The sequence below is a fragment of the Protopterus annectens genome, chromosome 2.part0 (assembly GCF_019279795.1).
Source record: "Protopterus annectens isolate FY-2018-M chromosome 2.part0, PAN1.0, whole genome shotgun sequence".
Lineage (NCBI taxonomy): Eukaryota > Metazoa > Chordata > Ceratodontiformes > Protopteridae > Protopterus > Protopterus annectens.
The window spans coordinates 267,234,767-267,248,487 of NC_056728.1; the positions used below are offsets into that span (position 1 = coordinate 267,234,767).

The 13,721-nt window shown below is 42.0% G+C and overlaps 1 protein-coding gene across 8 annotated transcripts in view; it reads left to right on the forward strand.

The window, feature by feature from the left end:
* Positions 1 to 13,721, forward strand: part of LOC122793060 (synuclein alpha interacting protein) — a 2,145,219-nt gene that overhangs the window by 1,528,323 nt on the left and 603,175 nt on the right. For all 8 annotated transcript variants that reach the window (XM_044060745.1, XM_044060746.1, XM_044060744.1 and 5 more), the window contains one exon: positions 7,600 to 7,672. In XM_044060745.1, the coding sequence (XP_043916680.1) occupies positions 7,600 to 7,672 (73 nt within the window). The remainder of the gene's footprint in view (positions 1 to 7,599; positions 7,673 to 13,721) is intronic.

A 13,721-nucleotide genomic window follows, 5' to 3' on the forward strand; every position in this document is an offset into this window, starting at 1 on the left:
AGACAGAAGTGGCAAACTTCACGACACCCATGCTGATGGACAATAGAGGTATGACTGCTGAATCCTACACAAATGCACTTTGTAAGCACTTACATGAGTGCATGGATCGTGCAATCCCTAACAGAACCAAGATGCTATCCTCCAAAAAAAGGAAGCCAATCTGGTGGTCCCCTGCCATAAACAAATTCTACAACAGAAGAAAGAAACTGTTGCAAAAGAGAGTAAAATTCCATGATTGGAGAAACTCCCTGGTCAGTTTCAGTAAGAAGCTGAGATCCCTCATAAAATTCTCCAAAGCTAGTTATGAAAACAAAATCGCCACTGACTCTAAAGACAACCACAAAGCATTCTATAGCTATGTCACGAATCTCAATGGCAACACTCAGATCTGCTCTGAGTTACAGCACAATGGCACTAAATATACAGAACCAATGGATATTGTCAACATCCTGGCAGATAGGTTCAGTGCTAACTTTACCCCTCTGTCATCCCCTAAAGGGCCCGTCTCTATACCAGAAGAATGCAAAGTTCCTGTAATCACGGCTGCACAGGTAAAAAACACACTATCCAAAGCCAAGAACACAGCATCCATGGGACCTGACGACATCCCAGGCTGTGTACTATATGAACTACAGAACGAACTGGCACCCCACCTAAGTACCATGTTCAATCATAGCCTCACCTCAGGCTATGTGCCCATTGAATGGCGCACAGCGACAGTTATCCCACTCCACAAAGGGCAAGCCACCACAGACCCCGGAAACTACTGCCCCATTAGCCTAACAAGCCTAGTCTGCAAGGCTATGGAGCGTATCATCATTGAACTTATAAACAATGACATTGGTAATCTCCAAACTCAGGACCCCACCCAGTTTGGGTTTGTAAAAGGCAGATCATGTCTCCTAAACCTGATAGACTTCTTTGAAGCAGTCACCAAAGCCGTAGATCAGGGTAAGGTGGTTCACACAGCCTATCTAGATCTCGCCAAGGCTTTTGACACCATCCCCCACTCTGGAATTATAGCTAAACTCACTAAACTAGGTATAAATCCCTATGTCACAAGATGGGTTTCCAACTGGCTCACTGACAGAACCCACACTGTGAAAGTAGCAGACTCCAAATCCAGCTTCAGACCAGTGACAAGTGGTGTACCACAGGGTTCAGTCCTGGGTCCTCTACTGTTTTATATCTACTTCTCTGAAGTACAGGCCAACACAGAAGGTCTTTGGCTAACGAAGTTCGCAGATGACTGCAAACTAGGAGCCATAATCAAAACACCAAAAGATGTGGACATCCTACAAAAGGGCCTTGCTTAGACAGATGCCTGGTGTCAAAGCCATGGCCTCAAGCTCAATGTCAAAAAGTGCATTGTCATTCCTTTTGGTAAAAAGTCAGTACCCATGAACTACCACATAGGTGGTAGTCTGCTTAACACCGAAAGTGTGATAACAGACCTTGGGACACAGGTGGACAGTAGTCTCTCCTTTGATAATCACATCGCCACAGTAGTCAGGAAATCCTTCTATGTGGCACACCTCATCACAAAAGGTTTCTCATCCAGGAAAAAAGAGGTCATTGTTCCCCTCTACTCGTCACTTATTAGACCCATTATAGAGTACAATGCCCCTTTTGGTATGTACCTCACAAGACATCTACAACAACTGGAAAGGCCACAGAAATACCTCACAAAGAGGATTACCGGCCTCAAAGAGATGCCGTATGCAGACCGTCTGAAAAAACTGCAGCTTTACTCCGTTGCATATCGCCTACTCAGAGGCAATCTCTGCCTAACACACAAAGCTATGTCAAACCCAGAGCTGTTAGACATGCTCCACTTAAAGAAATCCCAATCCCTGTGAGCTACACGCTCTAGGGTCCTAAACCTCATCACCACAATAAACAGAACATGCTGGAGGGATAGATTCCTGTCCCAGAGACTTCCTATACTCTGGAACAAACTACCTATCTGTATCAAACAAAGCTCCTCATTAGCACTGTTCAAGAAAAATCTTGATGATTGGATGGGAGATAGGAAATTCACCCCGGGGATCACTGCTGTGGCTCTGCTCGACAGTGGCACAGGAAAATAATTTTCTTGGGTGGCGAAAGCCAGGGTACCTTTGGCTAGGCTTATATAGGCCCTAGGGCCAATAGCCTAGTACCTACCTATGAACCTATGAACCTATTCCCTCCGTAATGAATCCATTACAAAAGTTAAAGCCCACTCCACTAGATCAAGCAACTTTTATAACATTCCATTCCAGGGCATCCATGGATGACATCTATGCAGCAGCTACTTAGGCTAAGCCTCTAACTTTATCCGTCATTACAAATTGGACCTGGTCTCCAGGGGGGAGAGCTGCCTTTGGCTCAATGGTACTCAGGAATGTTTTTCCATAAGGGCCACCCATGGACCTCCAGGTAGCCCGGGATTCTGTCCCATCAATGATGAATGGAAAGAAGATAAACAACATCAGATAAAGAAGTTATGTCTTACCATAACATTCCATCTGTGTTGTTCATCTTTTTTCATTCATCACTTCTCACCCTCCTTCCTCCTCCAAAGGCTCCAAAGGGGGATGCTTTGGGTCTAAGTGGTGCACTAGGGTACTTGTATAGAAGTGGTCTCTGCTTTACTTCCTTTCTTGGCAAACTCAATCTGAGGTAACAGGGAGAAGGGCATTCTGGGTAGAGAGCTCGAGAGTTTTTTTGGCTGGCGCGAGCTTGGTAATAGGCCGACTCATTTCCGAGGGCTGGGAACCAAACCCATCACTGATGAATGAAAGAAGATGAACAACACAGATGGAACGTTATGGTAAGATATAACTTCTTTTTTAGTTGGACTTTCAGATAGGAAGTTAAGGGGTCTTCATTTGACTGACCGATGGTCAGAGCAGGCTATTAGAGAAAGAGTCAATACTTTTTTTTATCTAGTCAACACATTTTGTAGATCATATAATGTAAATGTTCATCATCACATTAAAACATCCCTAGGTAGATTTTTATCCCAAGATTTGTACATGTTGTCCATATCAATGTTTATTAGTAATTCCTGAAATTGTGACTCGTTTTTTATTTCTCAGCAGCTTTCTCCTTAACTGCTGTTGGCTACAATAGTTTAAATGTCTTCTTAATTTTGTATAACTTCTAAAACAAAAAACATGTTTTTATTGTTTCCTTCCAGTGTGCTATAGCCAAAACCTGTACAAATCATTATTATTACTAAACTTCAGAACCATTGCCAAAAAATCAGGGTCATCAGCTGAGAAGATAGAAAGCAGAACAATCTCATATCACCGAGTACAAGTAATAACATCTGTAGAAATGAAATAATTGCAAGTCTTGTATCATATGCCAACTGTGCAAATTAATTTAAGATTAGTAATCTCTTTTACTTTTGACCTTGGATGTGAATATTCCAGTGCAGTCTCAAAGTTAGAATCAGTGCAGCTGAAAACTAGCAGATCATTTATTCATATTACTCAATTGTAGCTGTTGCATGTCTTATTATACGTAGCACATAGTTTTTAACCAGCTGTGCTCAAAGGCACTTTTACTATAAGTTTCTTGTTTCCTCCTTTGACAGAAGGTTAAAAATTATGATCATTATGATTGGAAGGCCTACAAAAGATGAAAAAGCCCCCCCCCCATAAAAAAAAAAACATTTTCCTCTCTATAATTACCTTTTGTTATCAACATTCCCTTCATGTAAGGTTCAGATCAAAAGGGGAAAAGACATGTATATTTTTTTATCTCTGAATGATGCATCTTTTCAGAAACATGGCTGGTGGGGGCACACTTTTTCAGGGGAAGTCTTGCTTAGTGCTCCATCTAAAGGCAGTAAGTTGTAGCGCTGAGTGGTGCAGAGATAGGACTGTGGATGACCACGTTTTTTTATGCATGTGAATGGTCTTTATCATTTACCATGATTTTATCCATGTTATGAATGGCTCCTTTAATGTAAATAGCCTGTGCTACCATCCAGGGTACAGAACTTGAAACTTACACTTTTCAATGGTGATTAGGTAACCTAACCCACTGATAAAAAGCTTTGTTTTCTCAGACATGACTGTTCTTTCCCTAACTTTTGACAATGCTTCTGCTTCATTAGGTCAGCAGCAGAAATGTGAGCAGACTGAGATGCCATCAATCCTTAGTGGAAGACATGACCCCCGATATAATGATACCATGGCATTAATTATCTCTGGCAGGTAGTGACATCCCTTTTCCAAATAAGTAGTCAGGGACAGTGACTGACCTTTCTCTTTGAATGGTGACTTTCAGCAGATGCCAAACTCTATGGTGTAAGTGATGGATCCAAAATGTATATTCAGTCAACATCTGAAGCTGCAACATTCCAAAAGTTTTCTCAGACAAATATCAGTAGCAGTGAGAATTGCAATCATCAAAGAGGGTATATCCACGACCGATCTGGAAAGATTTTTTAAACTTCACTGAAATATTGAAGCCCGACACCTGATAACCACTGTCTGGTCTGGAGTAACAGTACAAACTTGACATTTAGTTGATCAGCTCTTAAAGGGGATTATGAAACTGTTTCGCAGAGAGTTTCTACAGAAGTGTAGAAAAAAAATTATTAAAAGACAGCTTTTGTTGTTATGGGGGGGCAACTCTCCCATACTCCCCATGTAGGTAACTTTTCCTTCTGTTCCTCCAAGGTCACTCTAGTGTGGGGGAAGACATCCCACTCAAAGAAACGGACTCCCAGTTAAATAGCTGTCAGTCTTACAACCATGTAGCCTTAAATGTTCACCTGTAAGTTTAAATGTTTGTGCTCAGCCTTTTGTGTGGTGTCTGTGTTATATTGTGAAAATCTGCTAATGTGTTTCAGCTGGAGAGTGCTATGAAAGTATTATTCAACTGTCATTTTAAGTGTTATTGGGAATAAGCAGAGGCACAGACCTTGATATGGCTCTGCACTACTGGAGCCCCGGATGCACTTTATTTTATATGCCATAGTCTTTTTGAACCCATGTTTTATGTGTTCAGTCTTATAATGTGCTTCTAAGCTTCTTCATAGTCCACAGGTTCAGTGAATTTGATTGCTTGCCAGACCATATTGTCTGCAAACATTCACCTAGGGAAGTCATTAAAATATGTCTCTCTCTCTCTCTCTCTCTGTCTCATATAATGCAATGGAGAATCATTGCTACTGGGCTCTTGATCTTGAAGCTATAAGAGAGGGAGTCTTCTGTAGCCCTGAGGCCTTTTTCGTCCAGGACAGTTTTATGTTGTGTGCCAGAACAGCCCTCCATTCATCTAGGATGACAACCTTGTTTTTGTTTTCCTTGTACAATCCAGTTATTGAAAAACTAAGCAGTCTGAGTTATTCATTGTTTCTATATAGTCTGGGTGCATGAGATAAACAGCACTTTTCTCTCCTCCATCTGTAGGACCTGTTTTTTCAGCACTAATCTTAGGTGATTGTTTTTTCTTTCCCCATATACAAGATGTTAGTCTTCATACATATGTCTGCCATGGATATTGCTGCATTTTCTCCATATCACATTCTTGAACAGCACTATCATTTCAAAGTATTTTTTCTGGATCGTCATTTACGTCACATATATAATGCAGCAAGCTCCCCAGTAATCATCATTGTGTTATAATGTCATACAGTAAGCCATTGTAGTGTCTTTGTATTATTAGTGTTGGTGTTTCTTTGTTAAAGATGTTTTTATTAAAACTGATTTATGGTTTTAGTTTCCCCAATAAAAATGAAGTCCATTAAAACAGGAACAGTTTTCTAATAAAGTGTTTGCTTGACAAAATGACAAGGCCTCCTGTCACAGTTTTATGGTGATGTTATGCTAGACCCATGGTATAAAGTATTGCACAACAGGGCTGAGCCACTTCTCTTTATTTCTGCTGGGTCCAGCTTCCATTTTCAGAGTTACCCAAAAAACATCCCATGTACGTGGCAGTTGTGACCTGCCAGTAAGAGATACCTGTGATGAAGATAAGATGGTTATGCAAGAAATTATAACAGTAGCTGTCCAAGGAGATTACATTTAATAAATTTACCATTCTGCCTTTGCATGCATTTGAATATGTTCATATTTCAAAACAGGTTAAATGTTTTTCTTTGAAGTGATGCAGTTTTAGATGGTGTCTGTGTGCCACAGTGTTTAGGCCAGAGGTAAAAACAACAAAATTTCTTAGTGCCTTCACTGTGACACAGCTGGTATTGGATATGTTAATTCTACAACAAGAAAACTGAAATGTTTGCATGGTATATGTCATAAATTCTATGTAAATTCATTTTAATTAACAGTCCTTTCTTGTTACTTGTGAATACCTTATTATCTGCTGCTCTCATGTCTTCAACAATACCAAGGCGATTACCACATCTAGAAATGCAGCCATCACTCACTGACAAATAGTTCCTGCTGGATTCTTGGTATTTGGTGTTTATTCCTGGGAGATCCTACATCTGCAGAAGATTAGTTTAAAAAAAAAATCTTAGTCTTGTGAACATCATGAATAAATAAGCCTTACTGCAGGTTATTATAGATTTGTGCAATCCGCTGATTACAAAGTGAATGTTTTGTCCCTCAGTTACTTAGCATTACCAGTATACTTTTTTTCTTGGAGATGGTCTGTTATTTGGAGACAGTGTGTGTGTGTGTGTGTGTGTGTGTGTGTGTGTGTGTGTGTGTGTGTGTGTGTGTGTGTGTGTGTGTGTGTGAGCCAGGGTTGCCCCAGAAGCCCCTGAGGGCAAACCAGGAAGTTTGTGATGGCTTCAGAGACAAGCACTCCAAGAGTGTTTATTTTTTCAAACAACTTATGCCCACAGTGTACTTGCAGAATGGGGGAATCCAGGCCAAGAGCATATTAGAACATTTCCATGCATTTTATCTGCAGAGTTATTCTCAATATCAGATTCATTGGGCAGTAATTTGACACTGTTAGGAAGACGCACACATGGAATGCTCTATTACTGCAGAGGGATGAAGCCATGACAGTGACTAAGGTGATCCATGTTCCATTAGCAGCACAAGCACTGGAAGGATTGTGCCAGGAGTATAGGAGTGAGTGAACTGCCCACTCATCATGAGACAAAGATGCAGCTCTGGCTTGCCACTTGGGTTGCACCTAGTAGAAGCACATAAGTATGAGCCTGGTGAGCACACTCTGCTTGTAATTTGCACATTCTCCTAGCAGGCATCACCATGTGAAGTTCAGGGGAGTCACTGTGCAGATCATTTTGTGGGGAAGGGTGGGCCACTCCATTGGGACCTAGGGCTGTACCATGTCTTACCACCTGGCTGTCACTATACCTGGCTGTTACCGTATAGGGAAAGAATGGCTTCCTGTACAGAAGTGAATTGGCCATAAGACTCTTGCCTAGCCCAAGGATGCCTGGCCCTCACCCCTGATGGAATGAATGGACTAACTGGGTAAAGGTAGATGAGCCATGTGACAGGTTCTGTGGAAAAAGGGGACGGAAAAGAAAATTAAATGCTTTGTGAAGGGAGATCTGTTAATGTGTTATTGTGTTATTGTCATGCTGATTTCTAAATTGTTGTACAGCTTGATGAACTTTCCTGCTTCTTATCCATTATTTCTATTGTACAGTATTCTGTGACATCACTGAAGAGTATTCCAGAGCTCTGTAGAAGGTGTGAGTCACAAAATGAAGAGAGATCAGGTATGCATCAGTTTGAATTTAATTTGTTTACTCTGATATTCTCAGTGTCTCTGGCAAATGTTAAAGGTAATGTTACATTTTTAAGTTTGTGTGATGTTGATATTTATGCTTTGAACTGCAAAAGCTGATCTAATATTAGGTGTCTACATGTTGTATACAGTATATATATATATATATATATATATATATATATATATATATATATATATATATATATATGAGGATGTTCTTCGTGTTTCACTGTTGCAGTCATTACATTTGGGTTATCTGCTTGCAGGTTAGCCCTCAGTCGGCCTGATTAACAAAGTCTTGGGTCCTGCATTGGTTGCTGTCCCTTCTTCCATGAAGTCAGGCCGTCAGGGGTATAAAACATGCAGCCGATGCCATTACATCAGTCTTTCTTGCCGTGCAGTGCCTGAAACAGAAGCAGTTCACAAGTGCCGGTCGGCTGACTCGTGAAATTTTCATTTTTGAGTTTCAGAACCGAAGTCTTCAACTAAAGCTAAGTACCCCATTGGGGAAACTTTTTCTTGCTCTTTACCTATGTCAGTAAAAGTTAATAATTGCATTACTTGTGGAAAGCAAATACCTCATAAAGATTTTCATTCATACTGTATTCCTTGCCTAGGCACTGACCATGACGTACCTTGCTGTCGGTTTTGTGCTTTATTTAATCAGCGCACTATCCATCGTCAGTATATTTTCGCCTCTAAATATTTCGGTTCTCGGTTTAATTATCCAGAAATGTCGTTGGTTAGCCATCCGACTACCGGGATTCTGAAAACATGCAAAGATAAAGACAGAGACAGGCCACCGAGGTCCAAAACTGCCGACGGCGCTTCTCCTAAGCTAGTCACCAGTTCACTGATACTCAGTGAGGCACTTTCGCAGCCCCTGATACCCGCTACTTTTGATTCACAGGCCTCTACTGAGACCCATTCGGAGTCCGGTATGCCGCGAGATTCTTCAACTATGGAACCCGCGGATGTCTCTACCTTGGACGGGTCCTGAGTCGCTGTGCAGGCACTGATTTCTGAGGGTATATTCAGGCCTACGGACTTGCATATTAAACCGACGCCTCCTTCTTCACTTAGGCCTAAATCTCGAACCATGCCTTAAAAAACGACGCCTAGGCCGCATGTTCAGTCCTCTATGCCTAAAAAACAAATGATAAGAATGGCTGAAGATCTAATATCTCTAATCCAGGGTGGCCAACTCCCCCCCACCTTTCTAAGAGGCCTAGGACTGAAGTTGTTTATGAATCTTCTGACCAGGATTCTGTTTTTTCTGTTCTTCTGATTATCTGGATTTGCCCTTATCTACTTATGAGGATTCTGATGCAGAGGGCTCCATTCCCTCTGCTTCCCCTCCAGAGGATTTTTCTTTTGGGGAAGCCTTACATACTCTAAGGGAGCATTTCCACTGGGAAAGCCAGGATTTTTCTGATTCAAAAAAGAGGCTTAGGGATTTTTTACTTCTACCTCAGCATAGGCCTTTAGCTATTCCTCCTGTACTAGACATTGTTGATGATGCTTTTTCGGAATCTAGTGTGGCCCCTGATTCCTTGCCTCCTGCTCGCAGAAAACCTGACAGATACTACAGGGTCCCTGAGTCACACAAGTTCCTTTTTAAAAATCCTATTGCGGAGCCAGAGACTATTTCACAGGGGCCCAAGGGCATTAAGGCTTCTTCTGCTAAAAATCCTACCCCTTCTGATAGAGACTCCAGGGTGCTGGATAGATGGGCAAGAAGGTTTATACTTCTGCAACCTTGGCCATTAGGGCTTTAAACTGCCAGTTTCATATGTTAAAGTATCAACAACATGTTATTAGATTGCTTAAACAGAAAATGATGTTGATTCCAGACTGTGTGGAAAATAAAGAATTACAGGATTTAATGCATTCTGCTGAACAAGTTGGAAAACATACTTTGCAATGTGGTTTTGATTCATTAGAGGCCTCTTGCAGGGCTGCTGTTACTGGGTCTGTGCTCAGAAGGCATGCTTGGCTTAAGGAGCAATCTTTGCCTGATCATGTTAAATTTATTTATTATTTATTTATTTATTTATTTACATTTGTTGACCGGGAGTGTCTGACTGGACGTAGGTCCATTTTCAGCGGAGGCCCGGGGAGAAAAGCTCCACAGTTAAAATAAACAGACAGTAGTTACATTGGATTACATAGCGATTAACAATTTAACATAGCAATTACTTACAACATATTTACAGATGAAGAACATAGTACATCAGTAGACAACTAGAATCTTTATCTGTGAAGTACATAACAGACATTAACAAATGTTACAATGAGAAGTTCCTGCTGTATAATAAGTACTAGGCTTATGAGCATCTGAGCTTGCTATAATCAAGGTAGTTAGTGGAGTGGAAAGAAAGGTATTGGTTGGATGGGATGGGTGATATTAGAGTGGGAGTTGCAAGGGCATAGCCAGCATGTTTTTAGGTGCACTTTTAGTAAAGTTTTGAAGTGAGTGCATGATGGTATGGAGGTAATTGTGGGTGGAAGGGAGTTCCATAATTTGGCTATGGTGCAAGAGAATAGTGCTTCACCAGCAGAGTTATTGGCTTTAGTGATCTGCAAGTGATTTTTGTTGCTGGATCTTATTGGTCTGGTGGAGCGATAGGGTTGGAGTAGATTCTGGAGGGATGGGACATTTAGTGGATGGTTTACTAGTTTGTGGGCGAGTGAGAGTTGATACCACTGAAGGAGGTGAGGGAGTTCAAGCCAGCCCAGTTCAGCAAGTGAGAGACAGTGGTGACTAAGGTAGGATGCCCCTGTGGCAAATTTGGTGATTTTGTTGTAGCAGGTCTCTAGCTTGTTTAGATCGCATTGCCTTAAGTTGGTATATATTGGAGAGGCATAAAGTAGGGTGGAGATAAGGTGGGAATTTGCTAATTAAATCTTTGCTGCTTTGGTGAGAAATTGCTTATTTCTGTATAATGCTCCTAGTTTTTTTGTGGACTTTTTTATGGTCATGGATATGTGAATGTCAAATTTTAGTTTATTGTCTATTTCCACTCCTAGCAATTTGGTGTGTTCAATTGGGTATATAGTGGTGTTGTAAGAAAAAAGCTAAATTGTTGGATGCTTCCTTAAATCAGGACCGCCTGTTTGCCAACAAGGCTGAGGAAGTTCTTAAAAAGATGGAAGATAAAGCTAAATCTATGCAAACTGTTAAAGATTTCTTACAAGTTCAGCCTCCTAGATTTAGTAGGCACTGAGCCTCTAAGAATTGGTCCATTCCAGCCCCTTCCAGGTCTTCTCAAGCCAAACCCAGACATAGCAAAAACCCCAGGTTTCAGTCCCAGGGGACACACAGGACTAAGCAGTGGGGGGCCTCCACTTCCAAATCTGGGAGTAATAAGACTCCCCTCTATGGTAAACTGTCTCAATGACTTCCTTTTAAAATTTCCATGCACTTATCAACTGACTGTCCCTTTGGGGGGAAAGATTGCTCTTCATGCAAAGAACTGGGAACTCATTACCCAGGACAAATGGGCTTTAAATATAGTGTCCCAGGGATACAGATTTGACTTCCACACTTTGCCAACGCCAAGCGGGTGGCTGGACCTACCCTCAAATCAGGGGGCAGGGGCCCAAAAAGAAGTACTTTCTCTCTTAAGCATGGGGGCTATTCAACTGGTACCAGAAGACGAAAAGGGACAAGGTTTCTACTTGAGACTTTTCCTGGTACCCAGAAAAAAACAATTCATGGAGTCCTATCCTGGACCTGTCTACTCTAAACACCTTTTTGGAGATTCCAAAATTCAAGATGCTGACTCTTCACCAATTACTTCCTATGCTAGGCAAAGATACCTGGTTGGCAACACTAGATTTAAAAGAAGCATACCTGCACATCCCAGTCAGGGAATCTTGCAGAAGATACCTACTCTTCAAAGCAGGCTGCATGCACTATCAGTTCTCTGCACTGCCCTTTGGCTTATCTACTGCGCCCAGGGTATTCACAAAGTGCCTAGCTCCAGTTATTGCATTTTGCAGGCAAAGGAATATTCAAATATACCCATACCTGGATGATTGTCTAATTCAGGCAGAAAGCCAGGACATACTTTTGAATCATCTGGCCTTTGTACAAAGGGTTCTAAGTTTTCTGGGGTATACCATAAATGAAAAGAAATCACATCTGGTACCCTGTCAACAAATTATATTCCTGGGAGCAAGCTTGAATATAACTTCCAAGATGGCTTACCTCACGCCAGATAAACAAATTCATTTGACAACCTACTTCAAACAAGTGGCCACAAAAACCCTGCTATCTACAAAACAAATACTTCAAGTCTTGGGGTTCATGGCCACCTGCATTCTTCTAATTCCATATGCAAGACTGCATATGAGGAAACTACAGTGGTATCTAAAAAGCCTATGGTGTCAACATTCTCAGGATCTAGAAGCAATGATTCCTATCATACCTTGCCTATGCCTAGAATTCCTTTGGTGGGCAGAGGCCTGCCACCAAAACAAGGGACTTCCTTTCACACCACCCCCTGCCGCCCAAACCCTAACAACAGGCACATCAGACTATGCATGGGGGGCTCACCTGGCAGGGAAGTGCATTCAGGGCAAATGGAACCCAAGTCAAATGCACCTGCATATCAATCAAAAGGAAATGTTAGCTGTACAGAATGCTCTGACAGGCTTCAAAGACCACATTCTTCCAGGACAACAAATGGTAAAGACGGACAACACCACTGTTATGTGGTACATAAACAAGCAGGGGGGTACACATTCTTACCCCGTCTGCAGACCAGCCATGTCATTGTGGAACACAGCCTTGAGCTACCAAGTGCACCTACAAGCTCAATTCCTGCCAGGAAAATTAAATACACTGGCAGACGGACTAAGCAGAAACCTCATGGACCCACACGAGTGGAAACTGGAACTAAGGATTTTCAAGATGTTGACAAGCAAGTGGGGGAGCCCAGATATAGACCTGTTTGCTTCTCCCCAGAACTACCAATTGAACAAATTTTGCACAAGGAATCCCCACAAACATGCCTGGAAAGTGGGTGCTCTGTCCTTCAGCTGGAAAACCTATCAGTCTATGCCTTCCCCCCTCTGCCTCTGCTCTCCAAAGTACTACTAAAAATCAAACAGGACAAACCAAGGATGATTTTGATTGCTCCAGACTGGCCACGCCAACACTGGTATCCCCTCCTGTGCAGTGTGTCATGGTTACCTCCATGGCACCTGCCTCAGACTCCTTCACTGATGTCTCAGCAGGAGAACCAGATTCTGCACCCTCAGCTTCAAACACTGAACCTTGCAGCCTGGCTAATTACATAATCTCTCCTTTACTATCCCTCAGTAAACCTGTGATGGATATCATTTTAGAGGCAAGGAGGCCTAGTACTAGAAAATCTTATGCTGAAAAATGGAAAAGATTCTGTGCCTAGAACCAATCTCAAGAGATGAGCACAGCAGCACCCAATTTACCTCAGATTTTACAGAACTGAGATGCTTCACAAGGGCTTGGCTTTTTCCTCCTTTAAAATCCATGCCTCAGCCATTTCAGCTCATTATAGCACAGAACCTCCCCTCTTCTCTCATCCACTGCTCAAGCAGTTCCTCAGAGGGGCCAAAAATTTGAGACCACCCAGGAGAGCTCCAACCCAAGCCTGGGACCTTAACTTTGTTTTGGAGAAACTCACTCTATTTCCTTTCGAGCTAGCTGCTACTGCAGACTTAAAATTTCTTTCTTGGAAAACAGCTTTCCTTTTAGCAATCACTTCAGCTAGAAGGGTATTTGAATTGCAGGCCCTTATGGCAGTGGAGCCTTTCATCATCTTTCATGCGGACAGGGTGTCCCACAGAACCAATCCATCCTTCATGCCCAAGGTGGTATCGAGTGTGGCTCTTAATCAGTCTATTCATTTGCCAACCTTCTTTCCCAATCCACAGAACAAAGGGGAATAGATACTGCATTCCTTAGATGTGCACAGACAACTTAGATTCTACTTGAACAGGTGGCATTTGCTGCAGGGCAGAGGGGAAGGCTATTTCAAAGCAAACCATTA